Raw genomic sequence first — 18,554 nt, forward strand, 5'->3', positions numbered from 1 at the left:
CCACCCATATTTACAACGTTACATTGTAGTTTTTATTAAAGTATGGGAGAGCTTGAGGAATGCTGCTAACTGAAACTGAAACGGGACAACGGTTCCGATTTCGCTTAACTCAGCATCCGGGCCAGTTCGCGGCCTCGACTTCGCTGCCTAGAACGCGACTAGACACAGGATGCCTACATTTTATTTTCACGAACATCTGTCCGAAATCGAGTTCGTTTATCTGTAAGTTTTATCGGTTCGCTCCTCGTATCCAAGGATATCTGATGATCGGCCGCGATTAGCCGATGACCAGGACAATCAAGGATACGACCGGGGGAGACAAAGGAAAGGGAACACTCACGGTGATGAATCGCATACTTGCTCCTTCCCCCTGTTGGATGATCCGCGTAAAGGAGAGGACGAAAACACCGAGGGGTGGACGAAAGAGGGAACGCGTCGGGTTCGAAGGAGCAAGCCGAGCAGAAGGAGCGAGGGGTCGAGAGAGAAAGAGAGGCCGAGGTGAAGCAAGGCGAGTCGGTGATCGTAGTCGTAGTGGGATCGACAAAGCTACTTGGATCCACGACGGCCACTTTCGACGGCAGTAACCACGAAGACGCCATGACGACACAATCACCCACATCGTCCTCGACTCGGATCTCCGCTACCATCGGTCTAGTCGCCACGGTTTATCTTCTTCTGGCTACACGTGAGTTTAACCCCGGCTACGGTTTCATCCCCCGTGAACACCGCAGCTTTTTCACCCTCGATCAACCACGACACGTTTCCTGTATAATATCGTCGGAATAAACGTCGGTATGCTATGCCGAGGAACGTTAACAAAACGTGGACATTCTTTACCGATACGTTCTAAAAATAATGTACAGGATTGAATTCACGTTCTCTATTAGATTCAAATAGAGTGGACGTTTTTACTAAACGGGTCGAACGTTTCTCTTATGGAGGTCTGAGCTAACAGTGATCGCGTCGAGTGTTAAGAAAATTTTCTTTACCGAACAACGACAGAATCCTGAATCGTTTCGGTTGATGCGTTATTACCCAAGTTTGCAGCGCGAATTATTCCCGGAGGAAGCGTATTTACGAAGGACGCGCCGCGCCTGTGCTGCTTAACAAACAGTTTCCCCGACCCGCGGCGCGGGGTGGGCTTCAACGGGAAATCACGACGTCAAAATCTGCGACGCATTCCCGAAGTCAGTAGAACCGTACACAACCAGTACACGACTTACTACGACTGAATTGCCATTCGAGCGAATCGCATCGCGAGAACGTCTCCGACGCAGGCTGATTGCAGCAGGAACAAAGCGTGCGTGTGCAACGCTTCTGAATTAGAAACTGCATTGCATTTGAATGAAAAACGAGGCGAATGTAGATCAAATATCAATTATCACGAGGATCGGTTAGAGTCAGGAGTGCTGAACGATCTTTGCAACAGCGTTCTGTGCAAATCAGTCTCACATCACCGCGAATAATGGTCCACGACTGTGTAAAAACTAATTAACAATGTTAATATACGGATTTTACAGGGCTGGTTTCTCGATTTGCCGGTCTGTTTCGCGTTAGCCTGCGTGACTTTCGCGTTCCACGCTTTTCCTCCGACCAGAAAGAGATTCGACGAATGAAAAAAAAAAGAAAAAAGAGAAAAGGAAAAATCGCGCGTGCGGTTCTTAACGAACGCCGCGAAGTACCGGTTTTTAGGCGGAAAACACGTTCGCGCTGAAGGATATCAGAATTTAGTTCACCTCGTTTCCACCTTGCTTCTCTTTCGCCGGTTTCGTGCCGCGCTCGATTTATCGGATTTTAGTACCGCGAGATCTATTTTCGTTGTGAAAGAGTTTTCTAACGTTTCCGTGTTTCACGGTTGTGTAACGAACGGGAATAGGTTTCCAGATTCCGTCCGCAGATATCCTGTCCATGTGCCCACTCGTTTATGGACTTAATCTATACGTACGCAGACAACAAGTTTATTTACTCTTTGAGATAAGGAGACTGAATAACATTATCAACACCTGGCGAGTCGATTTCATTTAAAATAAAGACTTCGAATCATGCAGGATCTCGCAAGATGAAATCTAAGGGGGATCGATAGAACTTCGTCATTTTAAATCGGCAAACAAGAGTCACTTTAATTGGTAGCCCGTGCAAACAGCGAAACGCGTTATTCACAAGAGACACTTGAGGGCTGATGTAGTAGAGATTTCTCTCGGATCCAAAATTCTAATTGCTCGAGCCACTCCCATTTCGAAAGCGTTGCGAACTTTCATCCTGGTACGACTGGTTGGAAATGTTTCACTCGAGCGGAGGAAAATAAGAAAATTCCCGAGGAATATCCAGGGGTTTATTACGTTCCCTGCGAATATCGCCTCCCGAAGCGAAAAACCGAGATTTATCGGAGACAGGCGGCGTGATAGGATTACGATAGGAGAAATACAAAACTTGATATTCCAATTGAAAACGTCGCGACGCGTGAACGAGGGGAAGATGTCTCTATTGGACGGGGTCTCGCATCAGAGTTCGTTTCGTTTCCAAATCAGCTCGTCGCCTGGCTGTATTGCCGCGAATCCACCGGAATCTACCGGCGCAGCGGCGTGGCGCGGTGCTGCGTTGCGACACTGGCTGCGAGACCTGTGTTATGCAGAGGCAGGCAATTACGCTGTCCGCCTTCTGCTTTCTCTTTCGTATGAAAATGTCAAAGGTCCGATATGTATCTCTGACTTGTTCCCCACTTATTTCCTCTCATCTCGAGCGAAACCTCGTTAACCTGAATCCGCGTCCATCAAATCTACTCGAGTCTGTTTACACCGACTCCGTTTCGCATACCGATTAGCCGGAGACGGCACCTTCGACGTTTTCTCATCGCTCCTACGTCCCTTAACTATATTTAGCTTCCGGTCGCGGTTCCCGGTTTTTTTTCATTGGTCCACGGTGATAATTATTTAATCACGTCTCGGGCCACCGTCACCGCGGCAATAATTACGCACTAATGGCTCCCTCGGTTGGAACGACGTAATGCATCCACTCGAAGCTCGAAACCGACGCCGCTTTGACGCCTCGGCTTCTCATTAGTGATTGATACCAAAGTCTCCTGCTACGTGACTACGCCCCAGATTCACGAAACGACGCAATTTCATTTCCTTTCCAGCCGAGAAATATAAAATTCATATTTGCAGATACATTTTCTCAGTGTCGATGCGCCTCGCTGCAAATGTAAAATGCACATAATGAGGGAAAAACGGTGAAAACGGTCGGGGCTATCGATCAAGTTGATTAGAGAGCGTTCTCCAAAGAGGATCGGTCCCAGAGTGTAATTCTCGTTACGCGTGTTTACGCAGGCTACTCGCTCGATCAATGACAAGACTCCCGCCTGAGTATTACATGCTCGCGACTTAACGACCGAGCGTACTTATTCGCGCGTTGATGGAAAGCGAATTTCCACTCACCGCGGAAACGAACATGTTATGTTACTTATATAATTTCGTAAGTAAGCAATCGATTCTACGGAGCATAGAATTTTTCTCTAGATTCGTTGTGTAGTCACGTGCCAGGAGATACGCAGATGGCAGTAAATTTTGACGAGCCCGACGCGAATCGCGGCCAACGTATTTTTGTCCAATTATCAAATGCCATTGCAACAAAATGGTACGACCTAGTCGCTCCTCGATCCCCATACATTAGGCAGCAGCAGGAGTTAACGGCACCACGAAACGTCGGACACGAATCATTCCCCGAGACGTATCTAATTTTCCTCCGGATCGATTTTTTCCCGCGGTGTTTTCGATTCCAGGGAAGCGACGGAGCGTTTACGAGCGAGCGATCCAGGATTTATGCCCTCGCTATGCGTCAATCTCGCCGGGATGGACGATATCCTGTCCGAGGTCCACGAGACCCGGTAACGGTACGCGCTCGATCAAAGGGTTAGACGAGAGAGACTGATCTCGTCGACCGGTTCCACCGATTCGTTAGCATCTAACGAACGATCCCAGGATTAGCCTTGACGTTCTCGGCTCCCGCATATTTATGCGAGCGCCAACCCAATCTCCTCCCGCCTTTTCGTACCGCGCTTGTTTACAAGTCTCTCGGCTGTTCACAGTTAATCGGAATAGATGATAGATACAAGAGAGCCGTGTCCTATCCATCAACCCCGGCTACAGAAAGGAATGCATCCGTCGTCGGAATCATCGATCTCCTAACGTCGCGAATATTCAACACTGGACATTTACGATTTAGTCGAAAGCGGCTTCTCGCCGTAGTTCTTATTTGGTGACGAGCATACACCTTCGAAGCCACGGATTTGGATGACTAACATTCCACGATTTCGCGATGTAGCAAACGTGCCTGACCACCCAACAGGCATCCGTGGAACTCGGTCTCGCGTGCTCGCACGATTCGTGAACGATCTGTTAGGTCGCTCGACCTACGCCAGAATCGATACTCGGACACCGTGTCGAACTTACCGTTAACCATCCGATCCACCGGCGAACCCGCTGCGAACGGAATTCTTACGCGGATTAGAGCGCGAATCCTTGATTATTCATGCATGCGACCGGTTCTGGGACCGCCACCTCCCAGAAACGGTTTAATTATTCCGCAGGAACGGCGGACTACTTCGCTACGGGACGTTCAAAAATATTTACTGGCCTGTCCGACGGTTAATCCACGCTAATTAATTAAACTCGATTGTGCTTACAGAGGTATGCAGCGCAGCTTATTACGGCAAGCTTATTGGGAAGCTGTCAGAACTTCATCACGGCGTCAGCGGTGAAGTTTACGCGGTGGACGGGCGAACTCTGTTCATCAAGGACTTCACGTACGACGGCGAAGCACCAAGTTCGTAGACCAAGAAGCACGCAGAAACCGAACTTTCTCAGGCACCCCCGTCGATCTACCGGCTCGGTTTTTGTCGACAAAAAAATGGGCCATCGCGTTGGCAGAGATTAAATTGTCTCGCGTTTCAATTCGAACTAAACACAGATGAAAGATATCGGCAACGAATCTATTTTCCTGGATACAGAATGAACCGATACCATATACAAACTGATTCTACTGGATACGCTATCTGAAACCATTCATTATTCACTGATGTTATCGAAATTCAGAAGCATATTTTATCGAAATCGATAATTATTTCAAACAACGGTTCCGGTACGCAAATTATTGAACAAATGATCCATAACGAGAAAATGTTAAATGCTCCTTCGTTTCTTGATTATACTTTTACTTTCGCGAACAAAATTGAAAGCCTTTATGGTACGAAGGTCGCTCAAGTATATGCAACGAGCCAGAAAATTAGCGAGATGTACGCGTCGTTCTTAATTGCGGTCTGTCGGACGATCGACCGAGTGCCAGATATTAAATAGTTAGCCGCGACTGGCCGCAATCAGCGAGAGGGCTGCAATCATAATTATCCTTCTTTCAGCTGCGTACTTTTACGTCGGCACTTCGAAGACCCCCAATGGCAACGGGATCAGGCTTCGCGACGAACGCGGATCGTGAGTGTCTCTTTTTAATAATAAGCATAACGTTTCTCTTATCGTAGAAAAGTTGAAACACAACTTTTTCGACAGAGCCGACACGCTGAAGCGATATCCAAAAAAAGACATTACGCTGACGTTGCCCGACGGCAAAACGCTTTCTAATGTCAAATGGTTCGCAGTCTGGTGCGACGAATACTCGGTGAGTATCAGATTCGAACACTTATATTATCGTACTTCTAAAACTCATGAACGAAGTACGGTGCTCGTGACCTTCGCTCTGGTTACACGGGGCGGAGAGACGGAAAACCGGTATCGTTTCCTCGCCGCGCAACTTTCACGCTCGCGGATAGAAAGTAATTGACTGGCTCCGAGCCATACAAAAACGAAAACACTGCCTTTTGCGAGTAGCCTAATTCCACTATTGAAATCGGAAGCATCGCAGCGGGTGGGCACGGTTATCCGCGACACTCGCAGCTCGCCGATTTACGTCCTTGATATTGCGAACGCGACGAAAATTTATTCAGAGATCGCCGGTGTCCGACACGCGGCCGCCGCCAGATATAGAACCGCGTACGCGTGTAACACCCGTGGGATGATAAAGCTGATCGCGTCGGAACGAGGGCGAAACGCTCGAATTTCCATTACACCGACGGGAAAACGATAAAATGGAATCTGTTTGCGGGCATGATTTCCGAAGCTTATGAATCCCGTGCAACTGATATGCTACTCGGGATTAACGTATGCTCGCGTAGTAGTTCATGAATAATTTTCGTCCAGCTATATATAACTTGGCTTCATTAGAGCACGCTCGGTGCATAATTTTCGTCTCATTAGAATTTCCGTACTTGGAATCACAATAATTTCTTTCGGAATTTCAGGTGAACTTCGGGGACGTCAGAATACCGCGAGGGTTCGATTTCCCGAAGCCACAAAAATTGGCAGCACTCAGCGGAGTGCACGGAGTCAGCTCGGAACCGATCGTCGCCGTAGACGCGCAAACTCTTCTGATACCTAACTTCAGCTACGATGGCGAAGCACCCGGTGAGTCAAACAGCAGCGGTGAAACTCAGACTGCGAATTTTATGCATTCATAGAAAAACTGAACGTGCAGAAAATAGAAAGAACGCGTGTAACGCGTAACAGTGTATGCGTGTCGCTTTGCCTGAAACGAATATCTGTTTGAATCACATTTTCTAAATTGATATTTCAATCGAGTAAAAACTGTTGCAGACGCGAAATTCTGGGTGGGAGCCGGGCCGTCGCCCTCGCCCCAGGGAATCCGCGTTCCGGACGAGAACGGAAGAGTGCAACCGTTGCGTAGATACGATCGCAAGACGATCGTACTCACGTTACCCGGCGATTTAACCATCCACCAGATTGGCCACTTCGGCGTCTGGTGCGAGGCATTCACCGTCGACTTCGGCCACGTGCAAATTCCGCAGAGTCTCAACGTGCCACCCTCCCTGAAGATGCTCGGAGTCTCGCCGCAGGTAAGCTGGAAAGGCTTCTTGTAGTCTCGACTGCAAGAAGAGACACGGCCTTTGCCAAACGACCTCTAAACGCTTCCCAGGGATCGGCTTGCGAGTTAATTAGAACGGTACGCAGACATGTAAGACTAGCGTTCGATTCGATAGTTGAACACGTTTGTCCAAACGTTTGAGAACTAACTGGCCGGAGGAGAACAGTCGGATTCGGCTTTCATATTTCGTCGACGGATCGCGACACGATTTGCGAACAATCGGCGTTTCTCCGAAGTAATCAGTAACACTCGTTGCGCCGTTTTCCGCGGCTTTAAATCGTTTATTCGCTGGGCAACGAATATTCGCGAGGACGCGCTCGAACGTGGAGGACCGAACGACCCTTTCCACGGGTAACAATCGATACGCGCTCTGTATTGTTTCCACGGCGAATTTGTCTCCGTCAATATTTGAGTGGATATCTGGCTGTCAGCGGAAGTCGCCCCGTTTCACCGATTTACGGATTTTCCAAGCGAACATCCTTTGTCCCGCGCTAACAACTCGAGCTTCCTCCCCTTTTTTTCCTCTTCGCATCGTCGTACAGAATATTTCTGGTGTTTCGATGATTCGTTAAAATCCTTGGTCATTGACCAAAATACCCGAAGAATCGTTGAGACGCCAAGATATCCGTAGCTCGAAACGTTTCTTTTTCATAACATCCTGTCTCTGTCCTTGTGTTGCAGAACGTGCACCGCGGAGGGCAGGGACAGATTCTCGGTCTGGTAAATCTGTACGAGCTGTCCACTTCTTCGCCGGCTTCTTCTCCTTCTTCTTCTTCCTCCTCTTCCTCGTTCGCGTTGCTGACGCAGCAGCAATACCAACGTCCGACGACCTACCGGCCGGTCCTCCGTCGCGAGGATCAGGCCCAAGTCGACTATCGAATACCAAAGAGCCTACAGAGCCAGGAGCCACTCGCGCAGCAGCTTCGTCGTGTTCAACAAGCTTCTTATCCCTCGACCGCCCAATACGGCGACGACGTAGCGTATCAGGGACAGTTCGGTTCGTCGAACGGCGAGCCGCAAGCGAACTCGTACGCGAGGCAGCTGCGGTTCCAGGGCGACAGGAGACTAGATTCTTTCGTTCGTTATTGATACAAACGATAGGCAATTCCCTTAAAATAACAAGGCGACGTCTGCTACTCTCGGACAGGTCGAGGATGCCTTCTGCGGATTTGAAATTCTGGGATGATCGTTTCTCTTTAAAATGAATGCTTGCCGTCCTAAAACTTATTCGCATCCTGTTCTCTTGGGCCTATCCGGCAGCACATTTCACTCGATCTTATCACTGTTTATCTCCAATGTTCTTACGAATATTCGCGAACGGTTCGAACTCATCGCGATTTCGACTGTATTGTCTCTTTAAAGATTAGTCGAACTCCGCAATAGAAATCCCCGAACTGTCTTCTCGCTTCCTTTAGCATGTTAGTCATTTACTAGGAACACGGATTCAGCCCGCGTCGCGAAATCGTTGGCTAAAAGAACAACGATTTATCGCGGGCCACGTTGTAAATCAAGCTTGAGTTCTCCTTCGCCGGAACTCGGTCAAACTCGCGTTTTCGATAAATTAGCGGAAGTTCCGGCCGCCGCCGTTTGCCCGATGTAATCATTCGTTCCGCCGTAGGAAAACTCAGGTGGCACAGCTGCGATGATATTAGCCGGGAGGGATAGTAAAGTTTCCACGGTCGCGTGCGGCCACTTTAGAAAGTTCACGGCTAGCGGGAGGAAGAGACTCTCGTTTTATTTATTTAACAACGGCTATCCGTTCGACCGGGAGTTCATCCGACATGAAACTTTTACGATGTCAATTTAACAGGAATTTTAGATCGAGACAATTTTCCCAAAAAAAAAAAAGAGGAAACCGTATGTATGTACGTAACACATACTTACTTCGGACAAAGGATGCTTCGACGCTTTATGATAAAACAATCGCGCATTAATTTAACGCGCGTATTTAATCCCTGTGGAATTCTATTCCGAGGGAGACGTGGATATGTTCCCCGTCGAGACAATACGAGCCTCTATAATTCTCGCCTTGCCGTCTCTCCGAGTCCGCATGAATACGTGTCGATATTAGTGACATACTTGGATATCGGCTTGTCTCTCTCCCTTTGCTCATCTGCTCCAAAATACAGACACACGCGCGTGGGAAGAGCCTACCCTTGTACCTTGGAGCGAGACTTGGTCAATCGTTACGTGTTACCGGCAAAAATTTCAAATGCATGCCGCGTGAAATGGGGAATTCCAGAGAAACGTGCAAGACTCTTTGCACTCGATACGTCACGAGAGATTAATACGTTTGCGTATGTTACGAGGCCGAGAGGAAAAGCATAACACTGTGTAGCGATAAGTTTGCGAACGGCATGCGATTGTAAGATTTGTTCGCCGCGCTTTTAAGTTTTAATTAGGTTGGTTTAAGGTGTAAGCGAGCAAAGCGTTAGTTTTGTAAAAAAAAAAAAAAAGACAATGGAACGAGTGTGCAAAGACGCGGAGGAGCGATACTATTCTCGACTGTGATACAAGGGTTAATAATTATATTCTTATCTTGGCGGACCAAGAGAAGGGCGCGCGTTTACTCCGTGAGACTGGAGGACTTATCGCTCGGGAATGAAAGCTGAGGGAATCCGACTCCCGACCTAGGCCAGTTCTTTCTTCTTACACTCATTAAGTACAGAGACCTTCGCGTTATATTACAATATTTTTTACCAGATGTAGATTAATATATTTACACGCACTTTCTACCGGCGGCTTACTCTTTTTGTACGTTTCTACTTGAGATTGATGGAGAATAAACTTAATTTTTTTCTCTTGACGTTCGAACGAGTTCCTTGCCTTCACCTCGGGGGTTTTCTCTCTTAAACGTATCTCGACCGAAACAACTATTCGTCGATATCGGGGACGGTGATCGATCGTCCCGGGGGTTGCGGCAACGAGATTCACGATCCGACAGTTGTAAACGTCGTCGCGAGACGCGATATCGCGTGCGGGATAAATCGCCTGTTGTGAACGATGGTAAACGATGGTTCGTCGTTTGATTTCAGTCGAAACTGAACTGCGAGGTCCTGGAGGACAAGCTGGCCTTCGAGGTGCGCTGGGCCGTGGCTGGAGACAGTATAGTCGGTCAACTGGTTGCCAAACTTGGTGAGTACAGGCGTACGTGCGCGCGTGTACTTCTGTCGCATTTATTGAATGGATGATCCAGGTGACTAGAGTAATATGCGAAATCCTATTATCTGTCATCAGACGAGGGACAGTACATGGCGTTCGGATTATCCGCGAACCCGGAAAGAAGCCTGATGGTCAACGGGGACGTGGTGGTCGCCTGGGTCGATAAGGAAACTCTTCAAGGGTATGCCGTCGATTATTTCCTCGACGCCAAGTCCCAGTGCTCCGGTGGACGCGGCAGTTGCCCGGATACCCGTATAAAGGTTCACTTTTCCGTCTCTCTCGTCCGATGATCCGATCATCGATCACGATATCGATTTCGAATCATTTATCCATGGTCCGCAGGAGAGCACGAATTCCATTCGATTGTTGAACGCGGCTTTGGTCGACGGGTACAGTATCGTCACGTACCAGAGACCGTTGAGAGCGAGCGACGAGCTGGACCATCAAATCCTGACGAACGGCTCACAGGCGATCATCTGGGCCATCGGCCCTCTAAACGAGAGGCAGGAGGTCAGCTTTCATTCGGATTATCTGAAAACCGACCGCTTCATCGATTTCGGCAGACCACCGGTCTGGAATTGTCCCGTTCCGGATCACGAACACTCTCAGATATTGCCGGATCCCGACAAGGGCAGCAGCACCCAGGTATTTCGTCGAAATCCGAATCGTATGAGGAATACGATGAACGAATTTAATTTTTCTAAACAGCAACTGGTCGTGATCACAAAACCGCAACGCCCGGCGACTCCCGCGCCGGTTTCCAAGAACGGTGCTTGGGAAATTCCGCCCATTCAATGCGACGAACCTGAAGACGGTGTATTGTACGCGCAGATGGGACCCACCGGAGGAAAGCACGGCTATCCCGCTATAACCGGTACGTTTAATTCGCGATCGAACGGTTCCATTAAAACTGATGAACGAGATTTTTCTTAGGTCACGTCGGTTGGGGCATCTCGTGGTACATAAACGGGCTGCTGATTCCCGAGATAAACGTGGTCCGCGGTAAAACGTACACTTTCTACGTGGAAGGTGGCGACAATCCGGACGTCCCGGCTCGTTACCATCCTTTCTACATCACCGATGACCCCGTCGGTGGTTACCAGCACAAAACACCCGAAGAGAAAGCGGTAAACCAACTTTCTCTCTTCTGTGATTAATTACACATCGCGCGGACGTAAAACTGTTTCTCCTGTCTCGCAGAAAGTGAAAATATTCGCCGGTGCCCAACGCCAGCGGGGCGTGTATCGACCAACGGGCGTCGGGCGTCTGTGCAACTGGGTGCCCGATCAGAGTAAACCCTCGGACGAATTCTCGTCGTTTGGTGCTTATCAACGCACGCTGACCTTGGAATGCGATAACGGCGATCCAGGCATCGTACAATGGACTCCGGATAAGAATACGCCCGACACAGTGTACTATCAGGTAAAATGACATGGACGATCGTGGCAAAAATCATTCATTGATCCAATCGAAATTTATATCTCTCTACGAAACGGAATAAATTTTCCAGTGCTTCACGCACCGTTATCTGGGCTGGAAGATAAACGTTCACGATAGTTGCGAAACTGGCGAAACGGCCGCCAGCGAGAACCACGAGGTGTACGTGAACCCGAAGAGCCAGCAGACGCAGGATCTCGAGGGTAGCTCCAGTATTCGCGAATCGAGCAAGGTAACGCCAACGGCGGAGTTTCTTCAGCAGCATCTTCATCATCCACATGGTGAACACGGGATTCGTTACTCTTACCATCATCCAACGACTAACCCCGGCAAGCTAAGCACGTCATACGCTACGCAGCTACTAACGACAGCTAATAATAACAATTACCTCCGCTTGAAATCATCGTCGCCGTACGAGATGGAGCGATACGTGCCGAAACCCGCGGCGGCTATACCATATCGTCACGAGGTACGCGTGAAGGAAACGCATCACGCGCACCTCGACGAGGAGAAGCATCATCATCACCATCATCACCAGCAGTTAGCGCCGATCTATCGCGAACAGTCGATGGTTGGCACCAGGACGAGCTACCCTGGCCGACAGCACGTCATGGAAACGGAACTGTCTAACCAGCAATTGTCTAACCTCGTTCCAGATAACCCACGACCAATGAGCCATGGGATGAAACACGCGTTCCCGGCCGCCAGCAGCCAGCAGATGCTGTATTCGAGGCCGGTCGCTCATCATTACGCGAACAATTACCATCATCTTTATCATCTGCCTTTTCCGCATCACTATCATCATCATCAGCCGGAGCAGAGAACCCAACTGATGATTATCAAGAAACCAATGCTGTCGCGTCGTCCGATGTTGCAGACCATCGTGCCGCAACCTACCATCGCGCTACCCTCGAGACCGATATTTATGGAAAGAAAGAAAGCCGTTTACAGACCGACCGTTTCCACCTACGGAAGGCGAACGGTAGAGAAACTGCCCGAGAAGGAGAACGAGAACCTTCAGAAGCTGAAGAAAATCGAGTCTAAGCAGCGGGTCAAACTGGACGCGAAAACGTCTAGCTTGGACGTCCCGAGTACTTTCGTGACTCCGATGAAACCCGCCAGAAATACGGGTTTCAATCCGGATTCTATAGTGATAGAGGGCGGTTTCAAGCCCATTATCAGAAATATCGATTCGGACGCTGTTCAAAGGAGAAGTTCCGAGAAAGCGGAGCGGGAAGAGGACGCGCGCGTTCAAGAAGCCTCGAACCACAGATCGATCGACAACTTCGAGCCGGTGTTCATACCCTCGCCGCCGGTTCCAACGGTGGACACCGTCAAGAAATCTAAGAAGAAGATTACGAAATCGCGCGCGAGCGGTGCGGACGACATGGAAATGGCTGCGGACAAGACGAACGCTTATTATTTACCGCCTAGCACGATTTCGAAGGATGCACCGTCGTCCGAAGTACTGATCACCTACGACGGGAAGAGATTGAAAGATTCTGGTTTGGCCAGGTCGATTTCAGGGATCGAGGAGCACTCGAAAACGAGACTGTCTTCGGATGTACTCAGCAGAACGCCGCAGTTTGGTAGGTTTAAAGGGGAACTGCCGCCTCCGATTCCCGGGGAGGTTCGATCGGACTATTCTCGGCACGAAAACACGAAGCTAACGCTCGTCGAAAGATCCAAGAGGTCCCCACACGAAGGACACGTTCACGTTACGAATTCTCAAGCGAACGGCACCGTAGATCATCACGGTCACCACGGTCATCATGAACACTCAATGTCCACGCTTGTCAGCGCTGGTCAAACGGTGATCGCTAATTTAGGATACATATTGTTGGCCGTGGTCTTCTACCACGTGATTTGATAAAATTTCCTGTTAATTATAAAATTGCAAGCTCGCTACATATTTCCTGGAGAACATCGACAATTGGGAAGACCTTTTCTCCGATCTCTAGAATTATACGTTGGGAACATTGAAAATAGATGCTGGATGGATTTAAGTAAGCTACTGGGAACGGTTAGTTGACGGTCATCGTTCGACGCAATCTTTCAATTTAGGAGCAGTTCCAAACTGATCATGCGTAATGTACGGTGACTCGGCGGATCGTAGAGATAATCGACACGATAACACGGGAGAGGAATCTAACTAACCACGGAATAATGGCTATTTATTCAAGATATTTATTAACGGATTATTTTCCTTTACGAAAACGATGTCTAACATGTATCTTGATAACCGTCGGTTATCGAGTAATGGCTGATCTCTATAACTTCATAGATAAAACGCTAAATGTTCATTAGGAAACGAAGGAGTCGAAACTTCTGAGGCGCAAGGAGGAATCGTGCAAGGATCTTATTATTCTACGTGCTATGACGACAGTTTGTTCTAGGCTATTATATACTTGTACATAAGTTAAATTAGTTGTTAATAAAGATTGTGTAATGGATCCTCGGGCGTAATGAAAAGCCCTAATCAATTTCCAGGTGCATTATACTACGACATACTACATACCTATTTCGTTCGAGACGAAGGATCGAGAGAAACGAGAGACATTAAGCAATATTTTATTGTACAGAAAAAGAAAACAAACAAATCTTACAAAACAACCAGCACGCTAACTACTGTACACGATCGTATAGTTATAATATAAAGAGCGTACGGTCGACGTCTTCGCTGATCACCTCGAAGACGATCGTCGACCGAAACGCGGTTAAGCAAGAGCACATCCTTGACTCCGCGTGTACACTCACACCTTGACTTCACGCCCGCTTTCACGGTCAGCGTACCGTTAAAAAAATTTTTTTTTAAGTAACCATCGATGGCACGCGACATAAAAATTCATCTACCATTAAAGGTTTGCGGGTAATCACTCGTCCACGATTCAGGCGTGCGTTTAATATATTCTAATCTCGAGCTCTCTGAGCCCGATTTCATTGCAAATGCACTATTTCTCATTCTCTCTGTCTCTTTCTCTCTCTCCCTCTCAAACTATTTCATCGTAATAATGCCAATATCGATTAATATGGGGAAACGTGCGGTTCCCAAAATTGACGAGCTTTATATATAAAATCCTGGTGATGGAAGATCGCCATAAAAAATATTACAGATCATTGTAATACTACGTTATACCAATTTCTCACAGCGATCTTTCGTAAAAACCAGATCCCAATGTGCACATACTGACTCGTCTAACAATCATTTGATTCACTCTTACTTGATCAGTATAATCGACTCGCACACGGGCGTGAACGTCGTACTCGTTATTACTTTTTCCTGTTGTCATTGCGTCTCTAAGATGACACTGAATTTACATATGTTACACGATTTCTTTGCTACTTTGCGTTGATGATTAAGTATGAGCAACATCGTTCATAAATTGATCGATCGAGATCTAATTAAAGTCGAAGCTTCTTAGTCGCTTTCGTAATAAGAGGAAACCTCGTTTCTGGGCGAGCCAGATAGGATGATTATCCCGTGATTACTTGTAATTTTCATGCATTAGTCACGCGATACGTGGCTAAGAAATTTAATACTAATGATAACCAAGGATACGTTCGTCGGCGAGGATGATACCTCTTGCACAATTTCGTTCCGCCTCTCATCTCTCCTTTTCCGTTGATAGAGATTTAATCTTTGATAGGCGAACAGTCCAACGAAAAACGTAAAGTAAAAGTATACACTTCGTCGTTGTGCAGTGGAAAGAGAAGTGAAGGACGTTGCGATTCCAATTTGGCGACACGCGATTGTTATCGTTCTACGAGATTATGTACAATTCTGTTCGCGGAATGTTTTCTAAGATGCGATTCAACGTGTTTCAGAAGGATGTAAAAGGAAAAGAAAAAAAAAAGTACTCTGCCGTGAACTCATTGAAATCGTTTTGTATTGAAAGAAAAATACTTCAGTCGTTAGAAGAAAAATTATACCCTCGCAGTCGTACGCGCGAAATTGCACAATCTATTAAAATAGCGTCACGTTTATTTCCCTTTCATTTCCGTTAAATCGCTACTGAGAGATAATCGCGTATTAAATATCTCGCGTCTTGAGCTCTAAGTAAAAAGAACGGCACAATATTCCCACCAAAAGACGTCAGATCCTTTATAAAAAAAAAGGATCGGTTCTCGATTTAAACGGGAGACGACATACTAGAAAATAAGATGTATCAAAAAGTGTACATTAGGAAAACAGTAAATCTCCATGCTACCGACTTTGTAAAGAGGAAAACAAAAGGAGAAAACGAAAGAAATCAGCAAATAATCTATATCTCGCCGAGAAGTCTCTCCGAATGCAGACCTCTGCGATCAGAAAACAAGTCGACCTGACTAAACTACGGGCTGATGCCAAACGATCTTTCCGTTGAGACAACCCGATACCAGCAAACAATGCCTCGGAGAGAATTTTGTACTAACCACGATGCCGGAATGGCTGACGTTCGCCGCTAACTCGTGAAGCTGCATCGACTCGTTATAAGGTGGAACACAGTTGGACAATTCCGAGCAATCGCTAGAAAATGCCAACAATCGTACACCGTAGCCGAACGGCGAGCATATCAGCCGGCCGTCGGCTGAGAAACACAATTCCTTTATATACCCGGAGCCCACGTTGGGCTCCTCTATATAATGCGTTAACCTAGGCGTATTTTTGTGAATCATACGATTTCTCGGAATAGCGTACATCGTCTGATGGATCTGATGCCTCTGGTGCATCCTCTGATGCAGCTGATGCATCCTATTCCGCCTATTGCGATTCTCAACTCTGATTCTGTCTCCCATAATGACAACGGTATTGTTGGTCGATCTGGAGAGCCAGTCTCTTTCCCTTCGGAGCCTGGCTTCCCGGATTGCCACATGCGCTTCCCACACATCGGTCGTACTCACGTTCAACTCTACGTTCCCAGTGGAATAATCGATTATATTGAGTGGTCTCAGGTCACCGATGATCCTCGGTGTCCTGTACTCTTCGTCCGATTCCCGTTCTTGTTCGCCCAGACGGCCGCGCACATAATTAACTATAGCGGTCGCGATTCTATTAGCGTCATTGTACGTAACGGGTCTCTCTCTATAGCGCTCGTTAAAATGTTCAATTACAACGGGAGATATTCTAAAGGGAGATATTATACCGGAAGCAGAAGGTAGGGATTCCTGCTGGAAGTCTTCGACCTCTCTCACTGGCACCGAGTCGAATCGGGGCGGCGGCGCCTCTTCTTCTTTCGTCTGGTCTACCGTCTCGGATGCATCGCGCTCTTGTATGTCGTGAATGCAGGTCCACTGAAACGAATATGTCAATGGATACGTGGCAAAAATACGGTACAATCATTGGTTGGAAATACAATTCATCGATATCTACCTCTGATTTCTCTCCGTTGCTGACGTTCCTGGATAGAGCACACCATCCTTGCGGATGTACTTGTAAGCTCGATATGATCTCGGCATCGTCGCCGATAGGAAAATCGGTTAAGAATTCTACTCTGTTATGCGTACGAGATTGAGAGAAAAGGTGCGTGAAACTCATCGCATATGGTATCGTGGTTTGCGACGATTGCATCAACCGGTACATGTTCGGCTGGAATCAAAATCAATATGTTAAATCTCATACGTCTTGAAATACGCGATCCGAGTGTATGGTACTGGGAATCGGACGTACCCGAAATCCTGCCAGATCCTGGGTCAGCGTGCTTAACTTAAGGTTGTGTATAATAATAAGATATCCAGAGGTGGTGCTTATTAACATTTTACTGGCATCTGGACTGAGCCTGGTGCGCATCAGACCATTCGTGTGAAACACTCGCCTATACAGAATACTGTTCTCTGTGAAACTGTTTATATCCCATGTGTATATGCTGCCATCGAAGCCGCTGGTTAATAGTAAACTATCTTTGGGACTGTATTCTATATTCTTCACCCAATTCGAGTGTCCTTGAAGAGTTCTTATTCTTTGCTTTAAGTTTCGAGCATCCCAGAGAGCTACTGTACTGTCATCTGAACAAGTTGCGAACATGCGTTGGTCTAAAAACCTGTCGAAAATAATTATTAATACAAGGAGGATTCAAACGTCTGTTCATACAAAAATATTGCTATACATACCTGACACAGTTCACGCAATCGTTGTGAGCATTGTCAATCGAATGGATCAATCTTCTTCTCAATGGATCGAACATTAAAATACTTTTCTTCTCGCATGCGGCCAATAGCAGCGAGCTATTATATACAAAGAAAACACGATGTCAATGATTTCTGTGATGTCTTTACAGCTTCGATCAGGGAATTTGGATACAAACCCATCTGGAGAGTACTCGAGGTTAAAGACTCCGCCATGGGCAGCGGTCGAAGATAACGCATGATCCCAAGAAGTTACCGGTTGGATAGAAGAATAAAGAGTTTTATGAAAACGATCAGAATGTCCCAGGGGGAACTTGATACCCAACTCGCGTTGTCTTAACCAGAGGCTATTCGCCTGCCTGGTTCTTACTTTAGGCATTTCAGCCGAGCGTGGATTTCACCAGCATTCAATTAAATCTATTTGACGATTAAGAAATTCACTGCCCCGAAAACGAAACTGAAACGCCTGTAACTCAAACTGAATCACGGGAGGCTTCGAGCTTCTTCCTTACTGTACGACGCGATCGATCGACTTTGATACCGTTTCCGTATCGATCGACTCAAACGCTTTCGATCGTTTTCTCGACGGAAGAAACAGCATCGACGATTTTTCTCTAGTATTCGTAAGACTCGTAGCCTATTCGTTCCGTACCGAGACAGGTTAAGTGCGGAATGCCACTGCAACGGGCAACGATCACACGTGACTCTTGACAGGCTGGCCGCCTACGCGTTCTTTTCAATCGTCGGAATCGAACGTGGAACCTTGTTGAGCGTGAGTGACCGAATAAAACTTCGCGATTACGTGCGATTCTCGTACTTCGACAGGATTCAAAGAAACTTTAAAACACCTTCGCGACACGAATCGA

General features: G+C 47.3%; 2 protein-coding genes across 9 annotated transcripts; one reads left to right on the forward strand and one right to left on the reverse strand.

The window, feature by feature from the left end:
- Nucleotides 1-500: 500 nt before the first annotated feature.
- Nucleotides 501-14,039, forward strand: Skeletor (DM13 and DOMON_DOH domain-containing protein skeletor). 8 transcript variants are annotated; one of them, XM_026818395.1, is made up of 14 exons: nt 520-685; nt 4,684-4,821; nt 5,411-5,483; nt 5,559-5,667; nt 6,347-6,509; nt 6,699-6,958; nt 10,023-10,122; nt 10,225-10,409; nt 10,492-10,794; nt 10,858-11,023; nt 11,083-11,276; nt 11,350-11,571; nt 11,660-11,818; nt 12,464-14,039. In XM_026818395.1, the coding sequence occupies exons 1-14, from the start codon at nt 598-600 to the stop codon at nt 13,454-13,456; spliced, it is 3,153 nt and encodes a 1,050-aa protein (XP_026674196.1). In that variant the 5' UTR covers nt 520-597; the 3' UTR covers nt 13,457-14,039. The 8 variants fall into 8 exon arrangements, with proteins under 8 accessions (XP_026674199.1, XP_026674194.1, XP_017889814.1 ...); XM_018034325.2 differs by having other exon boundaries at nt 519-685; nt 11,660-14,039; XM_026818392.1 differs by having other exon boundaries at nt 521-685; nt 10,492-11,023; nt 11,660-11,867; nt 12,243-14,039.
- Nucleotides 14,040-14,141: 102 nt separating this feature from the next.
- On the reverse strand, nt 14,142-18,453 carry LOC108630813 (DDB1- and CUL4-associated factor 10). The gene is made up of 5 exons (XM_018034327.2): nt 17,868-18,453; nt 17,674-17,787; nt 17,234-17,603; nt 16,937-17,152; nt 14,142-16,857 (listed from the first exon to the last, which is right to left on the reverse strand). Exons 1-5 carry the CDS (start codon nt 18,065-18,067, stop codon nt 15,913-15,915), a joined length of 1,845 nt encoding a protein of 614 aa, XP_017889816.1. The 5' UTR covers nt 18,068-18,453; the 3' UTR covers nt 14,142-15,912.
- Nucleotides 18,454-18,554: the final 101 nt, after the last annotated feature.

The sequence above is a fragment of the Ceratina calcarata genome, unplaced genomic scaffold, assembly GCF_001652005.2.
Source record: "Ceratina calcarata isolate Rehan_Ccalc_2016 unplaced genomic scaffold, ASM165200v1 scaffold78.2, whole genome shotgun sequence".
Lineage (NCBI taxonomy): Eukaryota > Metazoa > Arthropoda > Insecta > Hymenoptera > Apidae > Ceratina > Ceratina calcarata.

Coding starts and splice junctions, on each gene's coding strand:
- Skeletor (XM_026818393.1), top strand. CDS start 598: ATGACGACACAATCACCCACATCGTCCTCGACTCGGATCTCCGCTACC. Junction 686..4,683: donor TTATCTTCTTCTGGCTACAC/GTGAGTTTAACC, acceptor TTGTGCTTACAG/AGGTATGCAGCGCAGCTTAT. Junction 4,822..5,410: donor GTACGACGGCGAAGCACCAA/GTTCGTAGACCA, acceptor TCCTTCTTTCAG/CTGCGTACTTTTACGTCGGC.
- LOC108630813 (XM_018034327.2), bottom strand. CDS start 18,067: ATGCCTAAAGTAAGAACCAGGCAGGCGAATAGCCTCTGGTTAAGACAA. Junction 17,604..17,673: donor GATTGCGTGAACTGTGTCAG/GTATGTATAGCA, acceptor TATTTTCGACAG/GTTTTTAGACCAACGCATGT. Junction 16,858..16,936: donor GCAACGGAGAGAAATCAGAG/GTAGATATCGAT, acceptor TATTCGTTTCAG/TGGACCTGCATTCACGACAT.